The following is a 15,975-nucleotide window of genomic DNA, read 5'->3' on the forward strand; positions in this document are numbered from 1 at the left end:
ATAAGAGCCAGGAGTGGTAATTGGTGCGCAATAATTTATATTCTCAGTCAATCTTTATCATCTCATCTCTATATCATCAATATTTTATGTATTATGTATTATGAATAAAATCAATATTTTATGTATTGATTGAGAAGGCGCGCACCAGTTACCGTGCCTGGCTCTTATCGTCTCTTTATTTATCTGATTTATTTAAGAGAGCTCTTATATTTATAATTCATTCTTTATTCTAAAAAAAAACTTTGTTCCTCAGATGTGACAGAATAAAGTTGTTCGTCTTCTTCTCTTCGTCCTCGGTTACTTCCACCTACTCCCACGACAATCCATCTAAGCAACAGCGACACCGACGAACCAACGACACGAATGAGGTGTGCGCGAATCCCCCCACCTTTTTCGCTACGGATGACCTCCTCGTGGTCGCGTTCGAACAGCTTCGCAGGGATAAATGTACACTTGACGTCGTCCACGAGGCTTTTAGCGTCGGCAGAACGAGACCGTCGCTCGTGTTAGTCGTGCTCGATCGGTGGAACGGAATTTCGTACGACGACGACGACGGAGAAGTTGTTGCGTGAACCAGTAATTGATCGATGGACCATCGTAAGTGATCATTATCGAGGATTGAAACGAATTTTACTTTCGTGGAGTTCGCCTTCGGTGGAACCGACGGGATGTTGGACCGCATCAATGGCAACTTCGTAAGTCATCGTCGATACCAGGGTGACTGTCTTCTACAGTGATTTTAACGCTAGAAGGACAAAGATCTTTCGTTATTATTTTAATAAATGCTGAATTAATAAATAGCGTGATCTTTATATCTCAGAAAATCGCGTAATTCTAATTGGTGAAAAATCGCAAAATTTGAGGACTTTGATAAAAATTAAGTGACCTACGATTGAGATAAGAGAAGACTCTGTAACCAGCGAAATAATGAGTGTGCTCCTTCTAGTGTTAATAATCGTGAATGTTTATCCAGATGAAATTTGTTTGTTTTCAAGTGTTGAAATTATCTCTTAAGTGGATTTTACATATTACGTTTATACCCTGTATTTCGTACTCGAATTAATATGGCGGTTATGGTTTATGGTATTTTGCATAAGAACGATCGTTAAAAAATATAATAGATGCAAGGTTTCTCGGCATTCATGAATCATCTCCATTCGTTAGATCATAATGCATGATACTTAAAGCATACCACAATTACATGTAACGATGACCTCGTTTGTACGCTCATTGAGTATGCTCGGATTATTTTTCACAGATCTTCGTGACGTTACAATATCGGTAATAATCTATTAAAATAATCTATTGCCGATTTATAAAGAATATTTTACTAAAACGCGTCTATTTTAGCAGAAATACAAAGAAGCAATTACTTTAGTCAGAATACCGTGAAATACTAAACCGCGATAGCACGTTAAAGAAATAAGAATGAAAGATATGTATTCTTTAATAAGCGCAATTGTGACAAATGAAGGTCATCGCATCTCGATCAACCGCAGGTGACCTACTACTGTGCATAAGCAGATATGTACCTTTCATGCTGAGAGGAAGTACGTAACGCGAAGACGTAACACGTGACCGTGAGACCAACAAATGAATTGCGCATAAATGCTCAGCTCATAATGTCATGGCGTGATTTAAAGAAACAATGAAGTTTCTATATTAACTTGTAAAAGAGCGAGAGGGGTCCCATAATAATTTGCGTGCGGTAATTTCTGCCACTGTAGTCCTACTTGCACGAAGCAAGGCCCCATCGCTTCGCGAATCGACTGTAATTGTTATTTCGCGAGAGAAAGCTAAGCTCATTATCTCGTACACGTTGCTATATGTCTTACTTGATGCAATCTTAAAATACTTTCGATGGCTTAATCGATAATATTTTTTGTATGTCTTTATTTTTTGATACCGGTACTTTGTAAGTACCGGATAAACTGTATTCGACGATCTCGAAATTATTTAAGATTTTATTTTTGCATTATAATTCGGTGACAGTCGTTAAAAATGACGTCGTAAGGAAAGTGCAGAAATAGTTATCCATTATACCGAAGGGTCATTATTCGGGTCATTCGTTTTTTTGGCAACTACGCCGCTTTATCTTCTTATCGACATGTCAGAGCACCGCCTACCCTAAACAAGATTCATTACCTCAGAAATTTTTACCCTCTATTCATATGTCATGTATACAAAGTAAACAGAAGTAGAAAATGCGACAAGATAAATTATTTGCGACTTGTCCACATAATTTTGAATGACAAACCTAATGTTAAAGACGAGGAAAACGAGGTAAATTTACATATATTTGTGTGGACGATATAAATCAATAAGCACACACGTGTAGTCGAGTTCATCAACCCTATCGACACGTGTACTCCATTTACCAAAATATCAGAAATACATAAAGTATGCCAAACATTCAACGATATGTAAATTAAAATAAAATATTAATGAAAATATTAATTAATATAAAATTGGAAGTAAACTCGAAGTAAAGTAAATGTAAAACTTACAGAAGTTCCAATTAAATCGAATGCTATTTTAGAAAAAAAAAATATTTTATCCGCCGGAGAAAGCAACGGGAGATTATTTTTGTTATTATTTCCTAGGGTGTTGCTACATAGAAAAAAAAATGTAAAATTAAGAGGCTCTCAGTCCCAAGTCAACCCTTTAGTGAGCAAGTCAATCATGATAATCAGAACTGCTTTCTCTAAAGCAGTCAGGGAAATTTGATATGGCATACTGAAGAAGAAGAAAATATTTTATGCTTTGTAATGAATTAAATCTAATACTTTCTAGTAGGAAATTAATAGGGAATTAATATGGGACTATAATTTAAAGTCATCGTTTTTAATGTAGATAGATTGCTTTTGTGTATGTATGTGTATGTGTATGTGTCTTAAAATAGAGTCGAGGGACATATAAAACTATTTATAACGAATGTGTATGATTTAGGTAAGATGGACAGCGTTCGTACTTTGCCTATTATCAGCAGTTTCTGGTCAATTGGACCTGCCACCGTACAGGGACGATGCTGGCCGACAAATACCATCGTACAGGGACGATGCTGGCCGACAAACACCATCGTACAGGGACGATGCTGGTCGAGAACTACCATCGTACAGGGATGAAGATCCTGGACGACAACTACCACCAAATGAATTAAATTACCAGAATATTTTGGCTAGATTAGATTTCCTCGGCGCAGAGAGATGTAGCGCTAATGTGGTAGCTCAGTGGGCATACGAAACCAACGTCAACGAATACACGCAACTACAAGCGGTAAGATCAAAGTATCATTGAATCTATAAAGAAGATCGTCCTTCTTCCAATTTTGCTAAATCAGAATTTTGTCACGATACTTTATCACGCTAAACAGTTTCAAAACTTTCCCGTTAACTAAGCTGACGAATTTCGAAACTTTAAGACACGACCCGCATATGCGTGGCCTGTCCCTCTATTTGCAATTTAGGCTATCTTATGAAATACGATATTAAATTTTCATACGTGTCGCAGCAAATCATTATCACGTGTATCATAAGATTTTAATTTTGTTCATAATCTAGATGGTAATTTATCAGGAATATTTAATTAAAATTTAAAAACAATACTTTAACTTCAATTCAGCAGTAATTAGCTTTATTACAATCAACATTAAAAATTAAAGCTTAGAAGTATACCTATACAAGCGTATCTTTCAAGCATCATAATAAAAAACGCATATAGGTGTCTGCGGCAATTACTGTTGAAATAAAAAAAAATTAGATCAAGAGATTAAAGCAAATTACTATTAAGGAGCGTGTGGCGATGCAATTCTGAAGGCAAAAGTTGAGAAAGGCTGGATTTTCAACAAAGTGCAGTGACAACCGTGGAAAATGAGACGCGTACAATCGTATATTTCTCATCCACCCTATACGAAACGTCTTCGAGGGGACCTCGACCTCCTCTCGGTATCCTCCCGTGACTCTTCGTGGCGTCCTCACACATTGACTTGTCAATCGACCGGCGAACCGACGCTACTTGGCTGGCGTCGCGACTACGATTTTCCCTGGCACGAGACTTGCTCGCATTGTCCGCGAAAGGCCGAACGCCTCCGCGGGAAATCTTCCCAGGCGATGCCATTGTCGTGATAATCATCCCGAACGATTGTGCAATGCACGCCCGGCCGTCTCGTATCGCCGAGAAACGGGAGTTTTGTACTTTTCAATGCGAAGCCAGCGAGGCTCGCGTCGCGTGACGTTAACAATAATTGAGGCGCCCGCGCCGTTTTCCTTTTCCGCGGAGAACGTCGATGGACGGCGAGCCACCGCCTTGCGGTTCATTATCCCATGGGAAGAATCAATGACTGGTCGTCGAGGTTGTTTATAAGCAAATTGATTTTTGTATTAACAAATAATTATAAAGTAATTAATTATATATTTTTTTTAAATCTATGAATTGTCTCGGTGTCTCGTAGCAATCAGATAACAAAGATTATGTTGCGCATATTACGTGACATCTGCTTTGTTGATGCCTTTTACGCATGTCGCATACTGCCATTGTATGTGGAAATATACCACGTAACACATAACCAGAATTGGCACTCGTGTATTATGCGATGCTATGCGGTTTTTCATATAATGATAAATATATGAAAAACGTAAATGTACGTAAATATTGTTATAAATTACAAATTGTCTGTAAAAGTAATACATTACATGATAATCGTATAATCAGACCTTAATAAATAATGTGTACGTTTTAAATAATACAAAGGTTCAAATGCAATTTTACTTTCTTAGTTACTTTTCTTTGAATGCAGGTTACTGGTCAGGAAGAACATAGATACGACGGTTTTATCTCTAACGGTAAAACCGTCGTTCGCCGATTCGTGTTTTACTGCAACATTTCCTAATCAGTCACCGAGAGATTAGTTTTCTTACGTCATGTAATTAATACAATTGAAATTCAATACAAAACAACACTAATTTTATCATTTGAAAATAAGAAGGATAAAAAATAGAATGATTTATCTATCTCTTTGTGAGTGTAATAAAAAAGCATTTTTTTTGTTTTGCATAAGAATTATTTTCAATATTTTCGCCTTATGCTTTCAGCTGGACGCCCAACGCTTATATGCGGACTTCCAGTACCAAGCTTGGCTTTTAATCTCCAGAATCGATGTAAATTCAATTCGAGACCCTATAATCAGGCGACGACTCCGTTATTTGTCCGCCGTGGGCCCTTCGGCACTGCCACCTGACCAACTGGACAGGGTAAACACTAGCTTCATTTATACAAGCAATTATAACACTTATATCGTTATTTAACTGACAATGTACGTGACAGTAAATATTGTTAGCAGTAATAAAATTATTTCTTTGCAGTACAATCGCCTAATCAACGACATGCTTGCGATTTACAACGCGGCGACCATATGCGCTTACAACGATCCGTTCCGGTGTGGGCTACGTTTATATCCAGGTAATACATTACGAATTACGCTGAATAACGATTGGATCGGCACGGTGCCGCCGCGCCGGCATCGTTCACGGTTCGTCGCGGCGAAATTCCGCGGGGGAATTTACGTAAGTCTAAAATGCGCATGAAAGTGTGAAGAAAATAGGATACGTCACGCGAGCGAGCGCAAGTCCCCCCTCCTTCTCTGGGGGTAAGGAGATTCCCTGTTTCTTTTCCGTTTAATTTATGAAAACCACTGTGCCGCGCTGTATGAGCCTCTAATTGTCTGTTATTCTTATGTTTAATGTAAATCCCCGTGCACGCCCATTTAGACGCGAAACGAACACAACCTGAGGCATAAAACATGCACAAATAGAAAGCAAACACTTAATTAATTGAGCAAAGACGCTACACGGTTGAACATAGTTTAATATGAGAATTTAATTACTCACTCGAATCTAGCGTGTGCCACGAAATGATAGTTGACTGCGCCTGAGCCTCGAGGGCAAAGGTCTGAATTTAAGCAACTCAATGAAAAAATTTACGGTTCATACCAATAATTTTGACAAATAAATATACTTGACAAACAACACTTGCTATCGTTTTCTAATAATATTTCATTCAGTAGGCTACTAATATTATTATTAGATAAATTTTACTCCAAAATTCTCCAAAATGAGAAAAAGAGTGTTATTGTGCTACCTGTGTTTTAAAATAAATCTAAAATTTGTTAAAAATATGTACGTGATTAACGTAAAAGTTACTCGCGAGATATTTGATAAAATATCTTTTACAAATGATACATGATGTATATTTAAAAAGTATAAATTTTAACACTATGTTTCTTATTATAGATATATCGCAAATCATGGCGAGAAGTCGGGACTGGGACGAACTGCAGTACGTCTGGACTGAGTGGAGAAGACGAAGCGGCAGGCCGATTAGGGATCTGTATCAACAACTCATTACGCTGACCAATGATGCTGCAAGAATGAATAGTACGTCTAATTTTAACTCTATGCCGGAAGTATAACGCGTTAAATGAAATCTACAATGCTGACGAAGACGATCAGCATATAATTTCGCTTCATGCGAGATTGTAAAAAGATTATAAGTGTTGAATTTTGTTTTTTTGTCAGGAATTTTTTACACTTTTAATCTACAGCGAGTGACAAGATTATTACGCTCAGATTAATTAATACATAGAACATTACATGGAAACTATAAGCGTTAATTATGTCTCTTATTGGTAGCTACTCCGGATTGAGGATTAATATTACACTATTATTTCTTTTTATAGACTTCACTGATGCTGCCGAATATTGGATGTTTCCCTACGAATCTCCTAATTTCCAACAGGACATTGACGAGGCTTGGGAAACTATACGTCCGCTTTACGAAGAGTTGCACGCTTATATTCGCAAAAAGTTGAGAGATCTCTACGGACCTGAAAAAATTGGCGGACACGCGCCTCTTCCGTCTCACGTCCTCGGTAAAGCAACACGGCATGAAATATTTATTTCAGAATTTTGAGTATTTTACACTATGCATATACCATTAGCAACGAACTATTAATTAATTACTTACGTGTCAGTTATCTGTAACTACATCGTTCTTTACTCAATGTTTATAGGTAACATATGGGGACAGTCCTGGACCAATCTTTTAGATGTTACTTTGCCGTATCCCGGAAAAACATACCCTGATGTCACGCAGGAAATGCGGGCTCAAGTAAGATCCCCCTTCACCTTTTTTATTTTATAATCAATGTTTTATATTACATTATATTCTTATATAAAGGATATAATTAATATTGCTAATTACTATGTATAACTAATATTAATAGCCGTGTTATTATAATTAGGGTTATACACCCATCGACATGATTCGGGTAGCTGAGGAATTCTATCTGTCCTTGAACTTGAGCGCAATGCCGCCGGAATTTTGGGCCGGAAGCGTATTCGCCGATCCTGGTGACCGCCCATTAATCTGCCAGGCGTCCGCATGGGACTTTTGCAATCGCATAGATTACAGGTTGATACGTTTATCAATAACAGTCTATAATATGTACAGTAATCAATTAATACACTGTTACATGGAAATCAGCAAAGGCGTTTTTTTTCTTTTTGAAAACGTTTAAACTTTTACGTGTTAATCTCATACCTTGAAGATTACGAAATAAGAATAAGAGTTTTTAATATGTTGTTATTTTTATGTTTAGAATCAAAATGTGTACAAAGGTGACGATGAAGGATTTGATAACTTTACATCACGAAATGGCACACATTCAGTATTTCTTGCGGTACAGCGGTCTACCTCGCGAATTTCGTGACGGTGCTAATCCAGGTATGAAAATACATTCGAAATCTTCATTCTATCGTATTCTATAATTATCGCATTAAATAGACATACAAATCTAACAAAATTGTAACATAATCAGACTGCACGCGATTATAATGTATAAATTGAAGTTCAAGTTTAGTAGATAGATTTTAAAATAATTCAAATTTAAAAAATCCTACAGATACAATTAGTATAATTGTTACGAAACTCAGAAGATAAAAAAATCGAGCACAATAGAAATTAAAAATAAGACAGCAAAACAAATCGCAAAATGCAAAACAATTTTTTTTGCAGCGGAATAGTTATCAAAATAAAATTACACGATATTTTTTCTATGTCTCTCAATCTCTATTTTTCGCAATATGTAAATGAATATAAAATAAGTAATAACATAAAAAGATTAAGACAGTTTTAAAACGCTCGCGGGATGTCAACATTCGTTCTCAATGACACTGATATTTCGTATGATGCACGACTACAATACTGAGCAATTGCATCACGCAGGGAAGAAAAACTTGACTAGGACAAAAGGATAGGAGACGGCCGGTGATAATGGCATGCGTGCCGGACAGACGACAACGCGCTTACGTAAGCGCGACGGGTCCGGCTTCAGGCCGACTTCCGGAAGGCACAGCCGACCTGTGTGCGTCTTACGGCTAATAGCGCGAAAGCGAGAGCGAGTACGACACGCTCGAGGTGTACACTGCGCGCTACGGTACTCGCGAATAAACGAGTGGATGTTACTCGCGTACATTGGCGTCGACCGCACGTTAAAATATTTTTATTACGGTATAATCGCGCTTTCACCGTAGCAACGGCCGGCCGGCCGGGCTCGGTCGTTCGCCTCACACCGGAACACGGATTGTTTCGAATCAACGAGAACAGCCTCGCAACGACGGCCTTGCCGATCGTTCGATCGGTTTCGCAAAAAATCTGCGAGCGTAAAATCTATACCTTGATTCAGCCTCAGTCGCGTAGACGATTTATCACTCCTGTCGAGAGCGATTCAGAATTATTTCGTCGTTTACTTCGGCAACAAATTTCGTCTACATTCGCGAATAATTTTTATCGCAGATTTTCATCTGCATTCCATACTTTCGTGCATCTGGAATGCCTAATTAACGCGAATTCCGAGTTATAAAATCGCGCTACGACTAATTATGCGTTTGAGGCGTTAGGCGTGTTCGCGGTTTGCATGAGAAAACTTAGTTAAAAAAAAGGGAAATAATCAGCATCATCTATCACGCTCGACTAATCGCCGCTAACCGTAATTACATCCTGGTTAGTGCTAAACACATGAAGCGAAAAAGTCACCGGGTTATCCGCGGAGAGCCTCGAGAAACTTTGCAATAATTGTAAACGGAACTCAACGACAAGCCATCTGTTTCATCTGACGTCGACTTTCACCGTTTGATTATCAAATAGCCAAACTCCTTCAAAACATTCGTGACGGAAAACTCGAAATCTGAAATCAAATCGTACCAAGAATTATCTCGTTCATAGCTTTCGAAATAGAATAAAAACCTTTTATTACTCATACATAAATATAACATGTACTTAATAACATGAAGATAATATTTAACGACGTAAGAAGAAGATAATATTAACGCACTGATTACTATTATTATGAAAACTATTGCAAGCAAAACGTTGTTCAATAACTGTCGAAGAGAACAAACGTGACGGTCTTCGCGACTGTTTATTTATTATACTGTTATACTAAAGTTATTACTATAATTACCAGGATTCCACGAAGCGGTCGGCGAAGCCGTCGCCTTGAGTGTCGCGACGCCGCAGCATCTGCAAACTCTGGGCCTGGCGAACACGTTCATCGACGAGCGCTCCGCGGACATCAATTATCTCTTCTCCTTGGCGATGGATAAACTGGTGCTACTGCCCTTCAGCATCGCGATGGACAGGTGGCGGTGGGACGTCTTTCGCGGCTACGTCAACAAGGAGGAGTACAATTGTCACTGGCACAGGCTGAAGGAGCAGTACACGGGCACGAAGCCGCCGGTTCTGCGATCCGAGGACGATTTCGATCCAGGCGCGAAGTATCACATCCCCGCCAATATCCCCTACATACGGTGAGTACTTGCCATATTCAAATGTCACTTTAATTCGTGGCGATTCGTTTGCAACGATCGATCGTCTCGCGTAGATGTGATAATTATTACCTGAGGTCAATTTCTAACTCTTCCGACGATCTTGGTAATTACGACAGTGCATGGTAATTAAAATTATGGACACGTGGGAAAATTGCGATAATATAATAACGGGAAAAACCTTATACAATAATATTGTCTCTTACAATAATATCTGATTGATAAACTGCATATAGCATGTGCGTTCAGCAGAATACATTGTTATTTCAGCAAGTCTGGTCTTGCTGATTTGGCAATAAAAGAACACCTGCGTACTTTCATATGTAGTTTCCAATACGCCCGAAGCGGGTAATCCCGTTGCGAACAATTCTGCGTAGCCGCGTAGCCGCGCACCTCGCGCACGAGATCGGCGCGATTTCACTTTTGATTCGCGATCCCGTGCACCCCTTCTCTCGTAATCTGCTCATTGATAGATGAAGAGAAAGAGAGGCGCGGGGGAGCCCTTTCTCCGACTCTCATTACACGCGTTGTAACTAGTACAATGCGCGAACGAGTCGGTCTAATATCTGAGCGATCCGAATGATAGATCGCGAGGCAGAACAGGACGCTGATATCATCGAATCGGAAGTGTTACGTATGCGCTCTTTCCTTCGTTAGTCATGCTAGATAAAAGGAAAGTCCTATTTCCATCGTCCGTACGAGGCTTAATTACGCATAGAGACTTTAGCGGCGCTAATTACCGGATGAATTTCCGCGTGTGCTACGTCGCGGCCGAAATTACGAAAATGACTTTCGCCGGCTCTACCTTATTCCGACTCTCTGCCGGAACAAGAAACCGGAATAGCGCCTCGGTCACAATCAAACACCGCTCGAGCGGAGCGAATATCGTGCACTATCGAGTGCACGCGATTGAAGATATAAATAATTCGTCACGCTACGCGAAGTTCAAGGATGTTGACGCCGGGCATGATGCACACGGGGAAATCTTTGTCTCGTAATGCATAAATCGATACTTTACCATTCAGCTGCTTGATCTCCAATGAATGCCTAAGAAATCTGACATATCCAGACTGAGCTGAATATCAATTTGATACCTAATTCAATTTCGCTGGCAGGGGAAAGGAGTACAAGAGCCGCAAATTGCTTAGTATGCATGATTTATTAAAGAAGGACAGGCATGTAATAATAAACACGTTTGTAGATCTCCTCTAGAGAATAGCAATCAGGCTAGGATGAATTCCAAGGCTGTCGTTTTTGCTCTTTGGTTTTTATTAAAAAGAAGCGAAAGACATCGTTACAGAGATGTCCGTTACATGTTCCAAACGTCGTAAGAAAACACAGTACATGTGTTCTCGTAGGTACTTAAGTGTCGATACTATACATCTAAGAAATCGTTAGCGCTGTCTAAGCAGACTCGGAGACCCATAATCATCTTTCGCGGCGCAAAACGGCTGTTCTGCAAATTCATCTTCCACGTCGGATCCCGCGGCGAGAACGACGTTAAGCTAGGAAAATAAATACGTCCGCGTTTTCCTCGCGGACTCTCGCACTTCGAACGATAAATTCGAGACTCGCGAGTGCCGAGGAAACGCTTCGTTAACGCTCCCGTATGAAAGATCAGCCGTTGACCGCGTTACGATGAGTCACATTGCTCTTTCCTCCTCGCATTTGAAAAGAAATGTAGAAGAAATTTTATCGCGCGAAATTCCATGATACATTCGTCGATGCGTCCGCTCGTACGACGCAGTGGAGAATTTACAAAAGTCGGGTCCCTCTATGGGTCCTAGTCTATCTACACCCCGAATTTAATTTGTACAAATTAACACGCTGATCTAATTCTAGTTTTTCCGACGAATATATACATTTCAATGCTTTTTTTTTTATGTACAACATTGTGATCGAAATCGCGTGGAGTCGAATTGACAAATTCCCTTTTGATTATTATTTATTTCATCTCAACGCGTTTTTCCCTTTCCCTCTCGTTAATTTCTCTTTAAACCGTGAAACAAAAAATCCTCCACTGTCACGCTTTTTTATATTAATAATGCGAGTGTCCCCCGAAACTAGACTCGTAGTCACCACCTCCCCCTGAGATTCCGGAGTCGTGCTCGTGCACTGGTACCGCCACCGGCACTTTAACGGCGTAGGGGACGGGTTTGGGGATCGGCACTGCCACCGTTTTCGTCACGTGGATCGGCACGGGTCGTTCAACAGGCACTTTTACAGCGTAGGGCACTGGCTTTTCGACTGGTACAGGTACATGCTTCTCCACTGGATAGGGGGCTGGTACCGGTACTTTAACGTGGTAAGGCACTGGCTTTATTACAGGCACTCCTACCGGTCGCTCTACGTGAACTTTGACCGGATAGGGAACTTTCTTCTCGACCGGATAGGGGACTGGTTTTTCAACTGGGACGGGATAGGGTTTAGCTACGTGTACGGGGTAGGGACGCTCGACGGGCACTGTCACTGGGAACGGTACCGGTTTCTCCACGGGGAAGGGTTGCGCTACGTGCACTGGAACTTTCACGGTGTACGGCACGGGCTTCTCCACTGGGAATGGTTGTGGTACCGGTACTTTCACAGGATAGTGTATCTTCTTCTCGACCGGATAGGGCTGAGGGATATAAACTTTGTAGGGTACCGGCCTTTCTACCGGCACGTGAACTGGATAGGGCACCTTCTTTTCGACCGGATAGGGCTGCGGTATGTGTATCGGCACCTTTACTAAAACTTTCACCGGCACTGGGATCTTCTTCTCGATCGGATAGGGCTGCGGTACCGGCACTTTAACCGGATACGGTATTTCTTTCTCTACGGGGTAATGCACCTTCTTCTCGACCGGATAGGGAATTTTTTCGGTCTTCACGATCGTGATCTGCTTGATCTTGCCACCGTCGTCGCCGCCGCCACCGCCACCGCCACCGCCGTAACCACCGCCACCGCCGTAACCACCGCCACCGCCGTAACCACCGCCAATGTCGTGACCACCAATATCTCCGCCGCCGATATCTCCGCCGCCGATATCGTGGCCAATTTCAAAGCCACCACCGTCTCCCCCGTAACCACCGTCCCCCCCGTAACCACCGTCGTCGTGTCCTCCATAGTCTGCCTCGATGTGACTCAGCCCGCGCTTATCCTGTTTTTTCTCGCCTTCGGCATTTTCGGTCTTCTTACTCGTAATCTCCTTTTTCTTCTCGCACACGGCCAAGGCCAGCAGCCCCGCTAATACCGTGAGAAACTGTAATCGATAGAAACGTCACGCCGATTACATCAGTCACTTGCTCTTGCAGCATCAATGCACTATCTCTTGGACCGTGAAAGAATGCTACGCGCGCGGTAAACATAGTTATTAACGGCCTCGACTGTACAATATGTACAGCAGATTACATGAAATACATAAGATTCTTCAGCTATGATTTAAAATTGTTTAATTGTTTTTATTATATTTATTTTTGTTGCAATGTCGAAGCAATATTAATTAATTTGAATCGCAATTGAATGAATAATTTGGTTTAAAAGCTAACACTTCACACGGCTACTCTTAATATGCCTACTTGAAATAAAATTAAGCTCGACAAAGTGATGCGGGAGAGATGGCTAAAGCGAAGCTAATTCGTGGATCTAAGTGCAACTAATTTCGCCCCGACGAGAAAGAGAGAGCGAACTTACCAAAATTCTCATGTCTATCAAGTCTCTCACGATCTGGTCAATGTCCAGACTTTACTGAATGCTTCCCCCCAAGGTGCCACTGTCTTTATAGCCCGCTTTCCCCCGGCATGTATCGAGCGAGCCCCTCTGCACTCTCGCGGAAAAGTGAAACACGCGCGCGTCTGGCGTTCGCCCGTACACGGCGCATTATGGCATTTTTTTTTTTTTTTTTTTTTTATAAATCCTAGACACAAGTCTACGGTGCTTCCATAATCGCGGCCAACGGCGTAGCCACTGCGGAAAATTACAGAACACCGGAAGTTCCTCCAACTGCAATGTTAAAAAGAATCAAAATTAGAAAGTACATTCGTCGAGAATGAAAATGTTTTACAATTACTTCTCACTCTTCTCAGTCGAAATAAATAAACGCGTAAGAAGAGGTGTTTAAAAGTGAATGGTAAATTCTATCACTATCATATAATACTCCAGAAATTCTAGTGTAATTGGGAGAACGTTTAGCCGAAAAAGTTAATGTTTATAAAAAAGATCTCTTTAAATTCTTTGAAGCATTCTTCATTGCAATGTTGCGTTACGCTCTTCTGATAAATAACGTTACATGATCTCCACACAAATTGACCTCACAATTTTCCTATCACGACTTCAATGATCTTTCGTCCTTTTGATCCTGTCCACCTACGCCACTGGACGTAGATTCCTCCTTCGCTATCATTGCCCTCCTCTTTCGAACCAGCCAATCTCTCTCCGCCGTTTTCCATCTCGTGGAGAAGTTTCTCGCTCGCGCTTACCGTCCGGCAGGATTCCGCAGTGATCCCCTCCGTATCCGGTCCCCACGGAAGGACGCGCGATAATCTGTATGTACGAGTTCTCTCGGCCGAGACGAGGAACATGACGACGGAGGCATAACGGTCTCCCCTGCTGTCCGAGGGAGAGCGCGAGAGGAAGAATCGGGAATGGTAGGAGGAGAGAAAAAGTGAAAAGTGTCCGGTGAGAGGATGGTGGGACGGGAGGCAAGGAGAAGATATAGATCCTAGAACGTTGCGCTCCGATGTGAGATTGACCGCGTTTAACATGCTGCTTCCTAGGAACGCCGCACAGCAAATCGTCTCGCGACGACTTGCTCCAATTGGGAGATACTTAGAATACTTAGAATACTTGACATTAATATAAGAGAGATAACGTCTGAAAGTATACGGCGATAATAAACATAATTGAAATTGGATTCGAGTAAGTTTCTGACGTGAAATGATATTGGATGTTTTATGCAATGCTAGTTATCGCGTACGCGTGTGTATTAGCGAATTTAATTACTCATTGCAATTAGAAAATATACCAATTAGAAATAGTAGCAAAGTAGGAGGAAAATTAAATAAGAGATTTGGGCAAAGATGACTAATATGATTTAAGACATCCAATAAAGAAAAAGATGAAAATTAATGAATTTAGCTAAAATATACAAGATGAGCCACTTTAATTAATCCAATATCTCAAAATCTATAAATTCTAGAAGAAAACTTTTTAGACAAAAGTTTCTTTCTAAAACTTACGGGTTTTGAGATATTTGAGTCGATTAATTAAAATGGCCTGCCCTGTATAATAATTATTTCGTAAAGAAGAAAACGTGAAAAGAAAAGTGCGACGAATTAATCAAATTAGAGAGTTAGTTTACCTGATTAAAAACTGAAAATACATTTATTTAAAACGCAGTCATGTTCGAAATTTTAATTCTTAATTTGACATTCAAAGATTGATGCATATCTATAACGATAGTTATATAGCGAAAAAAATGAAAAGAAGTAAGCGAGACTAATTATTGCTGAAGAAGAAAAAAGTGAATGTACTCGGACATTACGTTGGTTAAAATTAGAGCAGATTAAACACAACTAAGATTCTTCATGATACCAACAGAAATTGTATTTTCACTGGTTAATGCATTTACAGAGGATATTTTTATTAAGCTTTAACAAAATGAAATATATAAATTATATACAATATACTATACATATTTTAAAATATTAAAATCTATTATTAAAATCAATTAGCCACATAAAAAAGCTCTTTTGTCATTAAATAAGTTAATTAATAATTTATAAATATGTAAAAATAAAAAAATTAGAAAAATATTTTTATTATGCTACATGATTTTCTTATTCTGATTACGTTGAAGCAAACAAGCAAAAAGATTTTATTTTCTCAGTTACCGAGTCGTTAGCCAGAAATGCAAAATTCGGTGCAGGTGTCACGTATTACGGTTTTACGACCGTCCTCCACTTCCTCTCCTCCGACGAGCGCAGACAGAGAAGTGACTATGTAGGAAACTAATTAAGGAAGTGTCTTTAGTCATGTTTCGATTTTATTTATAGATATACATTGAAATTAATAATTAAATAAACTCATATTAACCAATGAAAATACATATACGCAC

At 40.0% G+C, this 15,975-nt stretch overlaps 2 protein-coding genes across 2 annotated transcripts in view; one reads left to right on the plus strand and one right to left on the minus strand.

The window, feature by feature from the left end:
- Nucleotides 1-444: 444 nt before the first annotated feature.
- Nucleotides 445-15,975, plus strand: part of Ance-3 (angiotensin-converting enzyme Ance-3) — a 48,527-nt gene continuing 32,996 nt past the window's right edge. Inside the window, exons 1-10 of the mRNA XM_071777874.1 lie at nt 445-695; nt 2,950-3,276; nt 5,091-5,249; nt 5,361-5,457; nt 6,288-6,431; nt 6,734-6,925; nt 7,067-7,164; nt 7,298-7,467; nt 7,655-7,779; nt 9,521-9,863. Coding sequence (XP_071633975.1) covers nt 669-695; nt 2,950-3,276; nt 5,091-5,249; nt 5,361-5,457; nt 6,288-6,431; nt 6,734-6,925; nt 7,067-7,164; nt 7,298-7,467; nt 7,655-7,779; nt 9,521-9,863 — 1,682 coding nt within the window. The 5' untranslated portion in view covers nt 445-668. The remainder of the gene's footprint in view (nt 696-2,949; nt 3,277-5,090; nt 5,250-5,360; nt 5,458-6,287; nt 6,432-6,733; nt 6,926-7,066; nt 7,165-7,297; nt 7,468-7,654; nt 7,780-9,520; nt 9,864-15,975) is intronic.
- LOC139813408 (uncharacterized) lies at nt 11,060-15,081 on the minus strand. The gene is made up of 2 exons (XM_071778904.1): nt 13,554-15,081; nt 11,060-13,122 (listed from the first exon to the last, which is right to left on the minus strand). The coding sequence occupies exons 1-2, from the start codon at nt 13,563-13,565 to the stop codon at nt 11,920-11,922; spliced, it is 1,215 nt and encodes a 404-aa protein (XP_071635005.1). The 5' UTR covers nt 13,566-15,081; the 3' UTR covers nt 11,060-11,919.

The sequence above is a fragment of the Temnothorax longispinosus genome, chromosome 5, assembly GCF_030848805.1.
Source record: "Temnothorax longispinosus isolate EJ_2023e chromosome 5, Tlon_JGU_v1, whole genome shotgun sequence".
Lineage (NCBI taxonomy): Eukaryota > Metazoa > Arthropoda > Insecta > Hymenoptera > Formicidae > Temnothorax > Temnothorax longispinosus.